Below are 16,567 nucleotides of genomic sequence, written 5' to 3'. Positions count from 1 at the left end.
AACACTTGCTGATTTTTCTCAAATACTCTGTCCTTGATCCTGCTGTCATGCCATTTCTTCGTCTTTTCTTTGTACAACTTTGCATTTTCATAAGCAAACAGCCGCATCTCATCCAATTCATTCAGCTGCAGCTTTCTTGCTTCTCCAGCCACTACAAGATCCAAATTTAACTTCTTCAACGCCCAAAACGCCTTATGCTCTAATTCTACAGGAAGATGACATGCCTTCCCATAAACTAGGCGATAAGGTGACATGCCTAGTGGAGTTTTATAAGCTGTTCGGTAAGCCCAAAGTGCATCGTCTAGGCGCTGGGACCAATCCTTTCTGCTTGGATTTACAACTTTCTCCAAAATGCCTTTAATTTCTCGATTTGATATTTCAGCCTGCCCGTTGGTCTGTGGGTGATAGGCAGTGGCAATTTTATGTTTAACACTGTACTTTGCCAAGAGAGCAGCCAAGACTTTGTTCACAAAGTGTGTTCCCTCATCGCTAATCAAGGCTCTAGGTGTCCCAAACCTTGTAAACACATGTTTATGAAGGAACTTCATAACCACTCTAGCATCATTTGTCGGACTAGAAATTGCCTCTACCCATTTCGATACATAATCCACCGCCACTAGAATGTAGAGATTCCCAAAAGATTGTGGGAAGGGACCCATAAAGTCGATACCCCACACGTCAAACAATTCCACCTCCAAAATGCAATTAAGAGGCATTTCATTCCTAGCGGAGATATTTCCCACTCGCTGGCAGCGATCACAATGTTGAACAAAATTATGGGCATCCTTGAAAATAGAAGGCCAATAGTATCCCGACTGAAATATTTTGGCAGCAGTTCGTTGCCCACCAAAATGACCACCGTAAGGGGCTGAATGGCAGCTCTCTAGGATGCTGGAAACTTCACTTTCTGGGACACATCTTCGCATTATTCGATCTGGGCACTGTTTATATAAGTAAGGTTCATCCCAACAATAAAATCTGACATCATGTAGGAACTTTTTGAGCTGCTGTTTGGTAAAATCTGGTGGATACACGCCCCCAACTAAAAAGTTCACGATATCTTTGTACCATGGTACTTCCTCTTGTTCCACAGCCAGCAATTGCTCATCAGGAAAAGTGTCTTGAATCTGCAATTTACCCTCTGAATTGTCGCTGTAAATACTTGATTCCAGCCTTGAAAGATGGTCCGCTACTTGATTTTCAGTGCCCTTCCTATCTCGAATTTCTAAGTCGAATTCTTGCAGCAAAAGAACCCAACGTATCAGCCTTGGTTTAGAATCTTTTTTAGCTATCAAGTACTTGATAGCAGAATGGTCTGTGTACACAATAACCTTGGTTCCAACGAGATAGGAGCGAAATTTTTCAAATGCAAAAATCACAGCCAGCAGCTCTTTTTCTGTTGTAGTGTAATTAACTTGGGCATCCACTAATGTTTTACTGGCATAGTAAATAGAATGAAAAACTTTATTCTTCCGCTGCCCAAGAACAGCCCCAATAGCAAAATCACTTGCGTCGCACATAAGTTCAAAAGGTAGAGACCAGTCAGGTGCTGTAATCACTGGTGCAGTAACAAGGGTTGACTTCAACTTCAAAAATGCCTCTTGACATTCATCAGTAAACTCAAAAGGTCTATTCTGCTCCAGCAAGCTGCATAAAGGTTTGGACACCTTAGAAAAATCCTTGATAAAACGCCTGTAAAAGCCCGCATGACCGAGGAAACTTCTAATGCCTTTTACTGTGGTAGGGGCTGGTAGTTTCTCTATAACTTCCAGTTTCGCTCTATCAACTTCAATCCCCTTTTTCGACACTTTATGCCCCAATACAATGCCCTCTTGCACCATAAAATGGAATTTTTCCCAATTCAACACTAAATGGGTTTCCTCACACCTTTTTAAAACTCGTTCTAAATTCACCAAGCAGCTGTCAAATGAGTCCCCATACACAGAGAAATCGTCCATGAATATCTCCAAAATACTCTCAGCCATATCGGAAAAAATGGCCATCATGCACCGCTGAAATGTGGCCGGTGCATTGCACAAACCGAAGGGCATTCTTCTAAAAGCGAATGTGCCGTATGGACAGGTGAAAGTGGTCTTCTCTTGGTCCTCCGGCGCTATAGAAATCTGATTATACCCAGAATACCCGTCAAGAAAACAGAAGAACTCCTTTCCCGCCAAGCGGTCCAACATTTGGTCAATGAAGGGCAAAGGGAAATGATCCTTTCTAGTGGCCTTGTTGAGTTTTCTGTAATCCATGCAAACCCGCCATCCGGTGACTGTACGAGTGGGAATAAGCTCATTGTTGTCATTAGTAACTACTGTAACGCCCTCTTTCTTCGGAACACATTGGACAGGACTCACCCACTTGCTGTCAGAAATTGGATAAATAATCCCATAGTCAAGCCACTTAATGACCTCTTTTCGAACTACATCTTTCATTACTGGATTCAAACGCCTTTGCTGCTCCACAGAACTAGTACAATCAGATTCCAGCAAGATTTTATGCATACAAAGCGCTGGACTAATCCCTTGAATATCAGCCATTGTCCATCCAATCGCCCTTTTATGCTGCTTCAGCAGTTTCAGCAATGCCTCTTCAGCAACAGACTCCAGACAGCTAGATATTATCACAGGTAAATTATCATTGTCGCCCAAGTACACATACTTTAAATGACTTGGCAGTGGCTTTAACTCCAGCTGGGGTGGTTCTTCAACAGATGGTTTAGAGGTCTGAAAGTGCTTTTCTGGCAGATTTAGAGCTTCAAACACCTTACTAAATTTCTTGGTTGGTTGGCAAGAATCTACCCATGTAAGCATCTCCTCATCTTCACTGCTATACTCCTCCTCATCTCCAAAAATCTGGGTTCCCATAGCAGCTTTTTCCACCCTTTTATTGAACTTCTCAGCTACCATAAAATCAACAACGTCAACTCTAGAGCATTCTTCCACTTCATCCGGGAATTTCATAGCTTTAAACACACTAAAGGTGATTTGTTGGTCATTCACCCTCATGGTAAGTTCACCATTCTGCACGTCAATAAGAGTACGCCCTGTAGCAAGAAAAGGCCTACCCAAGATTATAGGTACCTCTCTATCCGCTTCATAGTCTAAAATGATGAAATCCGCTGGAAATATAAATTTATCCACTTGAACTACACACATCTTCAATCTTGCCCTCGGGATGAGCCATAGATCTGTCCGCAAGTTGTAAAGTAACAGTAGTGGGTCGTGCCTCACCAATACCCAGCTTCTTGAAAATTGACATAGGCATAAGGTTGATACTAGCGCCTAAGTCGCATAATGCTCTTCCCACATCTCTACCCCCAATTGAGCACGGAATTGTAAAAATGCCAGGATCTTTTAATTTAGGGGGTATCTTACTTTTCAACATTGCGCTGCATCCTTCTGTAAGTGCTACAGTTTCAAACTCCCCCAAACGCCTTTTCTTCGTCAAAATATCCTTTAAGAACTTGACATAATTTGGCATTTGCTCCAATGCTTCGACCAAGGGGATATTAATATGCAGCTGTTTCAGTACATCCAAAAACTTTCTGAACTGACCATCCTGTTGTTGTTTGCGAAATCGCTGCGGAAATGGAAGGGGCGGTTTAGGACCAGAATTTACTAGAGCAGTTTGCTGACCCTTTGCTGTAGCAACTGGGCCAGTTTCAGCAATTTCCTGGGCAGTTTTGTTACTTGTTTCTCCTTCGCTTTGGATTGAAGTGGGCTCTCCACTACCCTGTATTTCCTCAGAATTTCCCAGATTTTTACCATTCCGCAGCTGAATAGCTTTACAGTGTTCTTTCCCATCTCTCCTTGGATTTTCTGTATCACTAGGCAAAGATCCTTGCGGCCTAGTTTTCATTTCATTGGCTAGCTGGCCGAGCTGCATCTCAAGATTACGAAGAGAAGCTGCTTGGCTCTGTATTACTGCATCATTCTTAGCCATATTCTCCCTCATTAGATTCTCCAAAGAGTTCGGCTGGGAGTTTTGAACATGTTGTGAAGGTCTTGGCTGCTGTGAAAAACCTGGTGGATATGCTTGTCTTCCTTGTGTTGGTGCTGTACTTGAACTTGCTCCTTGACCCCCCCATGACAGATTAGGATGATTCTTCCACGCTGGATTGTAAGTGTTCGAATATGGGTTGTTGTTGCGGTTGAAATTCTGATTTCCCACATAACAAACTGAGGCTGGATTTGAAGGGCAATTCTCAAAAGTATGCCCGTCCCCACAATACACGCATGACACTTCTGCACTTTGAATGGCAGAAGCTGGCTGAATACTTCCTCCCAAACTCATATTCTTCAAAATGTTGGTCATTGAGGCCATTTGAGCTGTTAGAGCCGTTAATGCATCTACTTCAAGAACTCCCGCCACCTTTCTACTTGTAGGAGCTTTAGTGTTTGACCATTGATAGTTATTACTTGCAATCCTTTCCAAAATCTCAAATGCTTCGTTGTAAGACTTGGAAAGAATGGCTCCATTGGCTGGAGCGTCCAAGACCATTCGAGAGGCTGCATTGAGACCATTGTAGAATGTCTCCATCTGTATACAGTGTGGGATACCGTGGTGTGGGCACTTCCGCAAAAGCTCCTTAAATCTCTCCCATGCATCACTGGTTGATTCATCTTCAAGCTGCTGGAATGACATGATTTCACTTCGAAATTTTGCATTTCTGGTGGGAGGGAAATATTTGCGCAGAAACTTTTCAGCAAGATCATTCCAATTTGTGACGGAATCAGGAGGCAAAGTGTTGAGCCATGATCTAGCTCGGTCTCTTAATGAGAATGGAAATAGCTTCAGCCTTAATGCTTCTTCACTCACTCCTTGAAGCTTAAAGGAATCGCTCACCTCCAAGAATGAACGGAGGTGGAGATGAGGATCCTCCGTTGGCATCCCGCTGAACTGCCCCACAGTTTGGAGCATTTGAAACATGACCGGCTTGAGCTCAAATTGAGCTGCTTGTATTTCTGGCCTCACAATGCCTGGATTTAGCTCATTAAACATGGGGGCAGCGTATTCCCGTATCGCTCTGGCTTTGTCATCCGCCAAAACAATGGGATTAGTAACTTGCTGGCCATCCCCCTCATCATCAACACGCTCAGCCATAGTGCCTCGGCTTTGAGCCTTTTGATCTTTTCTCCTTTTTCTGAAAGTGCGTTCGATCTCGGGGTCAATAGGAGCAAGTTCACTGTCCTCTTGCTGGTTCATACACTGTAGGTACCTGAGATTGCACAACCCGAACCAACAAGATTAAAAACAATGAAAATAAACTGTAAAATAGTTGATAAAACAGAATTTAATTTTAAAGTCCCCGGCAACGGCGCCAAAAACTTGTTGTGAATTTTCTAATGATTAAAATATGCGCAAGTATACACAATCGACAACAAGTAATACAGTGATAATGTATCAAAGTTCGTCTCCACAGGGACTTTTCAACTAAATTAACGTAAAATCAACTAAAAACAGCTTATAATACAGTAACCAAATCAAGAGAAAGGTTGTGTAATTAATTCTGAAAATAAATGCAAATGAGCAAATTAATTCAACTAAAAATCAGAGATTAAAATGAAAGAATTCTGGGTGGATTTCAGATATGAGAAAAATAGATTTAGGTGGTTAATTCCCCTTGGTTCGTTCCAGTTGCTACAGCAATGGTTCAGCAATTTATGTCACAGTTAACAGATTTTGTAAAACCCAGTGAGTTTTTCCCAAAACTTACTATCTGTTGTTTATAACCTCCCTCAATACATTCCTGTATTAAAACAAACTATAAACAATCCATCAAGCACCAAATCTTTAAGTTATACAAGGCAGCAAAATAGTCCTATTCCACTACTAAAAATCACCTAAAAATAGATGAATCTCTTGCATCAATTGAATGGGTTCAGCTAGACTTCCCTTTTCCAAGTTAGATCTAACTTAATAAATGCTAAATATGGCCAGTAATTAACATTCAATTAACATTACAGCACATTCAATTGAACTATGACATAAACAACTTCACCATGCATTTAGAAATTTAGTTCATACATAAGGGTTCATAACCACCCAAATCTTTAGAGTGTTAGTTCATAGCTGAAATTGTAAACATAAAACCAGTACAGAATATTTCCATGGAGTTTGAGCAGAAATTGAGATGAGAAAATAATACAAAATTAAAGAGAAATAGAGATTAGAGAGAATTGAGTGTTGAGCTCTAGTCCCCCTTAGGCGTCTGTCTTCTTTTTCTCTCCTATTTTGTACTCCCTTCTTCTTCTTTCTTTCTACTTCTCTCTGTACTTTTCTTAGTGAAAAATAGTCAGAATCCTCTAAAAATGATCCGTCCCTTCAATATTTCGGCTGCCTCCCCTTTAGGGTACTTGGTTTACCCTAATTAGTAAGTCAAAGTCAATTGTGCCCTCTTGTCCTCTGCCACACCATCCAGCTGACTCATTGTACAACATTCTCGCCACCTAGGCATCACTTATTCTTCATTAAGTCCAGCTGGAATTTGTCACGATTCTTCACTGGTCCCTGCCGATTGCTACGTTGTGGTTGCTATAGCATTGATAGAACAGCAACATGCTATTTCCAGATTTGTTCCCCTTCTTGATCCAAAGTTCCCGATCACCTATTCCAGCCTCCTTTCCTGCTTAACACAAACACAGTAATTTACATAAAAAGCATTGAAAAATATTACAATACAAACCTAACTCTTACCCAGACTCACTACCTAGAATAACACACTAAAACTGACAAAATTACATGAAATAAGGACTTATTACTCTTTTTAGTTTTGAAAAGCAAGTTCAAAGATTATAAAAATAACTCTAAATCCTAGAGTTATCAACCGGCGCCCTTATCACCCGACCTCCCCTTGAGGGTGAGAGGAGCTGCGCACCCCTTGACGATGAGTTCGCGGCCTGGAGCGATGAACATCTCAGGGCCGGGCCCTTCCTCCCTCTGGATCAGTACTTCGCCGACTTCCTTAATTACGTAAAGTTGGCCCCATTTCAACTGCCTCCTAATTCTAACCGCCTGCTGGCGGGGCTGAGATATCTCTTCCTAACGCACGAGTTGGAAGTCTCTACCCCAGCGGACATCCTCTACTTTTTCTGCCTCAAAGCCAGCCCGGATCAGAGGGGACGAGGCGATGGGTTCTACTACCTGACTCGCTTCCAGAACTCATCCGCGGTGATTGAACTTCTCAGTCATCCCAACGACTTCAAGGACCAATTCTTCATGTCAACTGGGTTTCGCAATTGCGAATACAATTACTTCAACCATCCTCGGAAGCTTTCCATCCTTAGCTCGCGTTAATTTTTTTTTTGTTAGGGTGTATAATGACTGAAGCATCGTCATGCATCTATTTTTGCGAGGACGACCAAGTTCGTGACCCTTGGGGGTCAGTACGATACCCTGGCGGAGCTTCCGCCCAGTGAGAAGGACTACCGCCAGCTCGTGTCGGATGACACGATGTTGGCGTGTAAGTTCATCTCTGCAGGCCAAACTCTGGCCTTGAGGAGGACGCGGGCCAATCATCCAGCAGCCTGCGTGCTGGCGACCATTCCTGAGGTCGATACTGCGGATGACGTCGGCGACGAGCAGGAAGAGGAGCTCGAAGTGCCTCTCGTGAGGAAGAGAAGAGCTCCAGAGGCTTCTCAGGATCCAGACTTGGATCGAGCTCAGTCAGGGGCAGCATCCGGCCCCTCCGGCCAAGGTAACCCATACCCCTTTCGGGACCTAGACGGGGCAGCCACGGACCTTAGGTTAGCTAGGTTTAACCCAAACCAGCTCGTGCACCGCCAAAAAAATGATCCAGACCGTAACATAACCCTACTCCAATGCGTAGATCAGTTAGTTTTACGTGGTGACGTGGGTCGTCCTAGGGGCACCGTAGTAGTAGACAACACGTTGTCTTTTAGGTCGACCTTTTTTGAGGAGTATGGGACCAATCTTAGGTCGTGGCCCTCCCTTCTAGAGGGTATAGTTGCCCCTGGACTTAGGCAATACGTGGAGGAGTCTAGTCCCGTGGTAGAGCCTGATCCGGCACCTCCCCTAATCCAAGAAGTGGTTGTTTTAGATTCTCCTTCCCCTGTAGCAGCTCCGAGGCCAGAGGTCGTGGAAATATACTCTTCCTCTAGCTCGGAGGGTAGGAATTTTGCTACTTCACGTATATCTATTGTTAATAATTTTATTTTGAAGAACGTATATGCATCCTTAACGTGTTTTCCATTCTTCTTTTCAGGCGAGGAGATGGCACAGAGGGGGGAACCGGACGTCCGCTCGATGTTCTCAGGAGGGAAATCACTCGAGGGTCCCCTTGTTAAGAGGCTTCGACCTACTTCCAAGAAAACGACGGCCCCCGCTGCGACTGTCTCTCAATCCCCGGCTAAGGGGAAAAGCTCGGGCCCAGGAGCTCCACCCGCTACTGCCCCGACTACGACCCTTCCATGTCTTCCTCCGCCTCTTGCTCGGGAACCGGTAGTACCGGTTGGTCCCCAAGCTCCAGTGGCCCCCGCTACTAGTTCGCATCCCCGTCAACCCCCAGGATCTGGAGCTGATCCCAGACACTTTTTGGGGGACCGTCTACGAGATGGTGAACTACTCGGTGGAGCACTATTACAAGGTCGAACCCACCGACCTGAGGGAAATTGAAAAGAGGAGTCCTAAGAACGTTATGGAATCTTCCCTGGGGATGAACCTCACAGTAAGCACTTTTCTTGACTTCACTTTTGATATATATATATATCTTATTTTTTGGGTATGCGTCTAATTGTTTCTTTGCTTTTTGTAGGCAGCCTTGGTTCTTCATCGCAGCATCTCTCGGGCCAGGTCTAGGAATGAGGAAATCAAGGTTGAGCTGACTGCGTCTCAAGCTGTTCTCGCCGCCTCTCAACAGAACGAGCAGAGTGCTAAGGCTGCTTTGGCGGCGGCCCAAGCGAGCGAGCAGGCAGCGAAGGCTGCCCTTACCACTGCCCAGGCAGGTGAGCAGGAGGCGAGAGCTGCCTCGACAGCCCTTCAGGTCGAGCTCGAGGGGGCCAAGGCAAAACTGCTGGAGGTCGAGACGACCGTTTTGGAGGAGAAGAAGGCGTCGACATCCTCCATGGAGAGTATGTTGTACCACTGCTGGGCCTTCAACCAGGATGGCAACTTATCCTTCATGGCTTCCAACGCATAGGGGCACTACCTCGAGAAGTTCAAAGCTCGGCTGCAACAGGAGCTGCCGGCGGCGATTGAGACCGGGGAGACCTCTACTGCCGGCGAGCAGGAGGTTGAGGAGGTGACGTTGTCAGAGCGGCCTGGGGGGGCTTAGAATTTTTTTGTATTTTAATTTTTATTTACTTTTGTCTATAAATATTCAGCACAAGGGTTTTCTCCTCGAAACAATTTATTGATTTAAGTTATCTCGAGTTTTACTTCAATCTCTATTTTTTTTTATATATTTTATGATGTGTTTGGTAAAAACTTAGTTCGTGTTAGTTTTATTGACCGTTTTTCTTTGAGATAGCAAAGCATTGCTAGTCAATTTTAACTAACTTCTAAGTTTTAGGACCTGGTTGTGCCCAGGATATTTAATCTTAAAAACTTAGTTCGCGTTAGTTTTATCGATACCTCGTGCTTTTTAGAAAAAATATTGGTTAATCAATTTAACCAACTTCTAAGTTTTAGGACCTAGTTGTGTCCAGGATATTTAATTTTAAAAACTTAGTTCGCGTTAGTTTTATCGATAGCTCGTGCTTTTTAGAAAAAACACTGGTTAATTAATTTAACCAACTTCTAAGTTTTAGGACCTGGTTGTGTCCAGGATATATAATTTTAAAAACCTAGTTCGCATTAGTTTTATCGATTCTCGTGCTTTTTAGGAAAAAAAACACTGAATCAATTTAACCAACTTCTAAGTTTTAGGACCTGGTTGGCTGGGTGATCTGCCCCCCAAGTAACCAGGAAGTAGACTTGTGTGGCTACTTGAACTAATTACACAAACAAGATCATACACACATAAATGAAATTAAAAACCGTTATATTTTTTTTTTATTCATATAGCTAATTGGCTTTTATACGCAAGCCTTACATTAAGGATTGATTTGATCACTGATAATATTTTCTCAAATGCACAGCATTCCAGGTCCGTGGCACTCTTTCTCCATTAAGCCGGGCTAATTTGAAGGTACCTTCTTGTATGATTTCGATGATCTGATAGGGCCCTTCCCAGCTCGGGCCTAAAGAACCATCTTTGGGGTCCTTGCCCGCTAAAAACACCCTTCGAAGCACCAGGTCTCCTAACCCAAAAGCATGCCTTTTGACCTTTGAATTAAAATAACGAGTGGCCTTTTGCTGAAAATGTGCGAGGTGCAGCTGTGAATCTTCTCACTTCTCGTGAATCTTCTCACGCCTTTTGTCATTCTGCTATTGGCTGAAGGCCTGGACCCTATGCGAGGCTATCTTTGTTTCGACAAGAAGGACGGCCTCGCTCCCGAAGGTCAAGGAAAAAGGGGTGTGCCCCGTTGAGGTTCGATGTGAGATCCGGTAGGCCCACAGAACCTGCGGGAGCTGCTCGGGCCAAATTCCCTTAGCTTCGTCCAGTTTCTTCTTATGACTCACCTTGAGCATCTTGTTCACAGGATCGACCTGCCCATTAACCTGGGGGTAGTCCATGGAGGAAAAACTTTTAATTATGCCGTGTCTCCCGCAAAATTCGGTGAAGAGGTCGTTATCGAATTGGGTTCCGTTATCCGACACGATCTTCTTTGGCAGTCCGAACCGACAAACAATATTCTTAACCACAAAATCGATGACTATCTTTGATGTCATTAAGTAAATAAACTGCTCATGAGCCTTTCAAAATGTTTACAAGCTGTTCATAATACTAAAGGGTCGCTACTGTTTCAAATTTACAATCTCCGCCGACCTAAGCGGCAAAAATAAGGTAAACCCCTAGTCCCTTTGAGAACTCCTTGGCTGTGGTGGTCAAGCGGCCGCATATGTACACAACACCACCTAAGCTCTCTACTTAGGGTTGGGTGAGCTTCTCTATCCCTTTACCTGCACCACATAGCACCCATGAGCCAAGGCCCAGCAAGAAAACACAATAAAGCATGATATAATATCAACAATGACCATAATAATCATTCAGGACTAACAGTCCAAAATAGATAGGTGACAATAGCCAGAAGTCACAAAAGTGGGTACAACTCCCTCTAGCCGTGTGACGATAGGGTCACCAGGGCTTAACTGATAAGTGGTTCTTTCACAAGTTTGATCAGGATAGGTGCATGGTGATTGGTCACCAACATAACCTTCCTCCCGACTCTAGAGTCGTAACTATGGACAGCGTCCCCTAGCCATGTGACAAGCAGTCACCGAGGCCATATGCCCTGGCTATAAACATCTGGTCTTAGACCAGGCAAGCACTTATAAGTTCTTCGACTTTAGGGTCAGTCCGGCATTAATGCTATAGAGCCATTCAATGCATGTTCATCGACTATAGGGTCGGTCCCTGACTAGTCAGTGCCATAAACAAGTAATCAACATTCACTAGCATTTAGTATGCAATCCATGTCCACATATATCAACCAACATGCTTCAGTAACAAACCATGCATGTCTTATACCTATACAGAGTGCAACAGTACTCATACACTGTTTTCTTACCTCTGATTCGAGTGAAAGTTATTATAAGAACGACCCCTGAGAACGATCAATCTTTAAATTCCTTGATGGTCACCTGGTCATAACCAAAATATAGTATTCATCAATAAAAATGATAACAGAGGGTTCCCAAACCAAAACCTAGCCTCCGAGACATCAAACACTACTCAACCGGGTACTAGGTTCAACCCCGAGGCCTAAGGCTTGAATCCCCAAGCTAAAAACTCCATTTTGGCCAAAACGACCTTAAGGGCCGCGGCCCTCCCCAGCAGTGCCGCGGCACGCCCCTCTAACAGAGGCTGCCCTCTCTGCCAGACGCCAAGGGCCGCGGCGCCCAACCCAGACCAGCCAAAATGACAGCACGCACCTCCAAACTTTCCCCTGCGTTTTCCCTTGGAACCAAGGCCTCTCACCAGCTCCCAACCTTCTCCAAACACTCAATTTAACCTCTAAACATCACCCATAACTCACCCTCATCAAAACCCAAGCTAAACTCCATTCAAAACCTCTTCAAATCCAAACTTTCAACAAGAATCATAAGCTGAAAAAACTAAAGGAAAAACAGAGCACAACCTGAAATCAATGACTAGAACTCACCTCAAAACCAGATTTGAACCTCCTTCAATGGTTGAACCAAGTCCACAAACCCAGCCCTTGGATTTTCCTAGCTTGAAACCCACCTAGAGCTCAAAACTTCAAAGAAGGAAATGGTGAAGATTGGTGTACGGGAAGGGAGAAGACAACTCTGTTTTTGCTCTGTTCTTTCTACAGCCCTCCAAAGTCATTTAAATCCAAACCCCAAATGACCAAAATACCCTTAAGTCACTTAAAGCCTCTAAAACCATTTCAAGGGTAAAATTGGTACTTTCCACTTATCCCGTTAATCATAATTAACGCTTCCCAATTCCCGCTAATCTCAATATTCTCAAACATCAATAATTCATATCCTGTTACCCTATTATCCCCGGTAACGCTCTAATCATTAAAAACACCCCGAGACTCACCCCAAGCCCCGAGCTCAAACCTGTTATGACCAAACCGATAAATCACATTTAAAGATCGTCTCATGCCGAAATACTCAAACCAATCCACATTATAATGTGGCCTCACAATATATCATTAACATGCAAACAAATATACAATTATACCCTCAACGGGCCAAATTACCAACACACCCCTGTAAACAAATGTGGACTCACATGCATGCATTTAACATCATATTATAATATAATTCTCATAAACATGCATAAATACATTTAATGGCATAATTAAACAGTTATGGCCCTCCCAGCCTACTAATCCAGCTATTAAACCATATTAGGGAATTCGGGGCATTAGAACTATCCCCTCCTTACAGAAATTTCGTCCTCGAAATTTACCTGAACAGCTCGGGATACTGACTCCGCATATCTGACTCCAGCTCCTAGGTCGCCTCCTCGACCTTGTTGTTCCTCCACAACACCTGAACCAAAGGTATTGTCTTGTTCTTGAGGACTTTATCTTTCTTGTCAAGTATCTGAACAGGCTGCTCCTCAAAGGAGAGATCTGGCTCAAGCTCCAGATCTTCATAACTCAAAACATGACTCTCATCAGATACATACCTCCGAAGAGCGGATACATGGAACACATTATGTACGCCCGACAACGCCGAAGGCAAAGCTAGCCTGTAAGCCACTTGACCAATCCTCTCCAGGATCTTAAATGGACCTACAAACCTAGGACTCAGCTTGCCTTTCTTCCCAAACCTTCTCACCCCTTTCCATGGCGAGACTCTAAGGAAAACATAGTCTCCCACCTGGAACTCCACGTTCCTGCGTTTGGGATCTGCATAGCTCTTCTGTCTACTCTGAGAAGTAAGCATCCGAGCTCTAATCTTGTCAATAGCCTCACTGGTCCTCTGAACTGCCTCAGGACCTAAGTATCTCCTTTCACCTGTCTCATCCCAATGAATGGGAGATCTACACTTCCTACCATACAACATCTCATAAGGTGCAACTCCAATGGTAGACTGATAACTGTTATTATAGGAGAACTCTATCAAAGGCAGATACTTACTCCATGATCCACCAAAGTCCAGCACACATGCCCGCAGCATGTCTTCCAGTATCTGGATCGTCCTCTCAGATTGCCCATCTGTCTGAGGATGATAAGCTGTACTGAACTTCAATTGTGTACCCATGGCTTACTGTAAACTCTTCCAGAACTTGGAAGTAAAAGTAGGGTCCCGATCTGACACGATTGACCTAGGAGCTCCATGGAGGTGCACGATCTCTCTCACATAGAGATCTGCATACTGGTCAACTTTATAAGTAGTCCTCACTGGCAGAAAGTGAGCTGACTTGGTGTAGCGATCCACTATCACCCAAATGGAATCATGCTGACCAACAGTTCTGGGTAAGCCCACCACAAAATCCATCGTGATGTCTTCCCACTTCCACTCTGGGATATCCAGAGGCTGCAATAACCCTGCCGGCCTCTGATGCTCAGCCTTGATTTGTTGACATGTCAAGCACTTAGCCACATACTCTAATACATCTCTCTTCATCCCTGGCCACCAGTACAATGATCTTACATCCTGATACATCTTCGTGGTGCCTGGATGCAAAGAGTAGGGTGTAGTGTGAGACTCATCCAGAATCTCTCGCCTCAAATCAGTGTCTAACGGAACACATATCCGCCCCTTGTACCTCAACAACCCCAAATCAGACACTGTATAATCTCTGGATGCTCCAGCCAAGACATCCTCTCTAATCTTGATCAGCTGTGGATCACTCAACTGACCCTCTTTGATTCTCTCCAACAGTGTAGACTGTAGCGTAATATTGGCCAACTGGCCCACCAGGAACTCTATAATAGCTCTGGTCATATCATCAGCTAACTCCCTGACTATCAGCCTAATACCATGAATCTGTCCCGGACCCTTCCGGCTTAAAGCATCAGCTACCACGTTGGCTTTCCCTGGATGATAGAGAATCTCACAGTCATAATCTTTTACCAAATCCAGCCAATGCCTTTGTCTCATATTCAAGTACTTCTGGGTGAAGAAGTACTTCAGGCTCTTGTGGTCTGTATAAATCTCACACTTCTCTCCATAGAGATAATGCCTCCAAATCTTTAAAGCAAAAACCAACGCTGCCAACTCCAAGTCATGAGTAGGATACCTCTTCTCGTACTCCTTCTATAACGCCCTACTACCTTAGAGCCATTACTAAGTGAGTTTTAAGACGAAACAGTGTGCAATGAACTCGCTAACCGAGGTTTTGAAACAAAAGTGTGACTAATTAAAAGTTAAGGCTGTAATCTTAGAAAAACGCGTTGTTTCAATAAAACTTCTAGTATTAAACATTTGGGATCCCAAAGTAAGATTTGAAAACTATTTACATCTGGAAATAAGTTTACAGTTGATCAGTTCTAAAATCGTAGAATTTTTACAGCCATTTTCAAATAAACCCCCAACCAAAGCAGTCGGGCAGGCCAAACATATACGCGTCGCTTCACGCTCTCCGTACTCATGGTTGGTTGACTCAGCCATTGCCCTTACCTGCAACACGGAGCACCCGTGAGCCGAAGCCCAGCAAGAAAACTCATGCAGAGCATAACATATGCAATTTATACAATTTCTCATAACAGATAATCCACATATAAACAAGTCAACCATTAGACTAAACAAATACGGCCATGCCGCCCCCGAAGCCTTACCGAAGCCTGGGGTCTCGGTCTTCACCGTAGGGATACCACCCGTATCCCCTGGGTCCTACCCTGACCATAGCATCCCATGTGCTAGGTGTTACTTCCGGCCCCGCTGCCGTTCTCGGCCTTGCCGCCCTCGGCCATAGCCGTTCAATTCACTATAATCATATATAACATAAATCAAACAGCATTCAAACAAATATCAATTCATTTAAATCTGCACCCTAACATGTAATGCAATATAGGGCCGTGCCCTGCAATCATCTCATCATGCAACATGCAATATAGGGTCGTGCCCCGCAATCACACTATGGGCCCATGCCCCATCCTACAGGTGTTATAGTTTTCTTACCTGTATTCCGAGCCTCCTAATGCACTAAAGCCGCGAGTACGGTCCTCTAGCACGAGCCTCACCAACAACCTAGTCACAACACACAAGAAACATCCCTCAATACTAATCAAATCAAAACTGCTTCCCGGGACCAATCCCACACTCTCGGGACTCCCAAATCCCTAAAACAATTCATCGGAAACATCCCCCGAACCCCCGGAGCAAAAGCTCAAAAATGCAACTTTTGGTGCCCTGAAAATGGCCTAGCGCCGCGGCACTCCCCTCAAGGGCCGCGGCGCCCAGCGAGATGCCCCTCTCCTGATGCAACCTCGCGCTGCGGCGCCCAAGAACAGGGCCGCGACGCTCCTTCGCGAACCCAGAAAATCTGGGTTTTCTCTTGCGTTTTTCCCGAACTTAAACCCCTCCAAATCATCCCAACAATTACCTATGCCCCAAAACCAATTCCAAACTTCAAATAGACCATACATCAACCCATAAACATCATAACCCAACTCAATAACACAATCATACTCAAAATCCACCCATTTAATCTCAACTTAAGAAATCTAAACCCATAAACCAAAAACATAAACCAAAGCTTGAAAAGCTTAAACCATGCATCAAATTCCTAAACCACAACAGAAATAAATCTTAAAATTGCATAGAACCTTACCTTGAATGAAGAATCCAACCTTAAGCTTCCTTGGTTCATCCCCTAAGTCCTTAAGTTTTCAGCTCCCTTCTTTTTCTTCATGCCCTAGCTTTTTTTCCCTCTCCTTTTTCTTCTCTTCAAATATCAAAGCATCAAATGACTAAGTCCCCAAACCGTGTACCCCTTAATACCCAGCTGCAAAATGTCAATTGCCCAGCCAAATGACCATTTTACCCCTTCATCAAAACCCTTTGCTAACTA

The 16,567-nt window shown here is 44.1% G+C and overlaps 1 protein-coding gene and 1 non-coding gene across 2 annotated transcripts; one reads left to right on the top strand and one right to left on the bottom strand.

The window, feature by feature from the left end:
• Positions 1-3,138: 3,138 nt before the first annotated feature.
• On the bottom strand, positions 3,139-7,171 carry LOC133802005 (uncharacterized). The gene is made up of 4 exons (XM_062240265.1): positions 7,150-7,171; positions 6,559-6,631; positions 4,852-5,224; positions 3,139-4,704 (listed from the first exon to the last, which is right to left on the bottom strand). The coding sequence occupies exons 1-4, from the start codon at positions 7,169-7,171 to the stop codon at positions 3,139-3,141; spliced, it is 2,034 nt and encodes a 677-aa protein (XP_062096249.1).
• On the top strand, positions 4,562-4,668 carry LOC133813325 (small nucleolar RNA R71). The gene has a single exon (XR_009884349.1). It is a non-coding gene; the product is annotated as a small nucleolar RNA R71 (small nucleolar RNA).
• Positions 7,172-16,567: the final 9,396 nt, after the last annotated feature.

The sequence above is a fragment of the Humulus lupulus genome, chromosome 1 (genome assembly GCF_963169125.1).
Source record: "Humulus lupulus chromosome 1, drHumLupu1.1, whole genome shotgun sequence".
Taxonomy (NCBI): Eukaryota; Viridiplantae; Streptophyta; class Magnoliopsida; order Rosales; family Cannabaceae; genus Humulus; species Humulus lupulus.
Note: the sequence above shows the minus strand (reverse complement) of the source record. Positions and strands in the feature narration are given on the sequence as shown.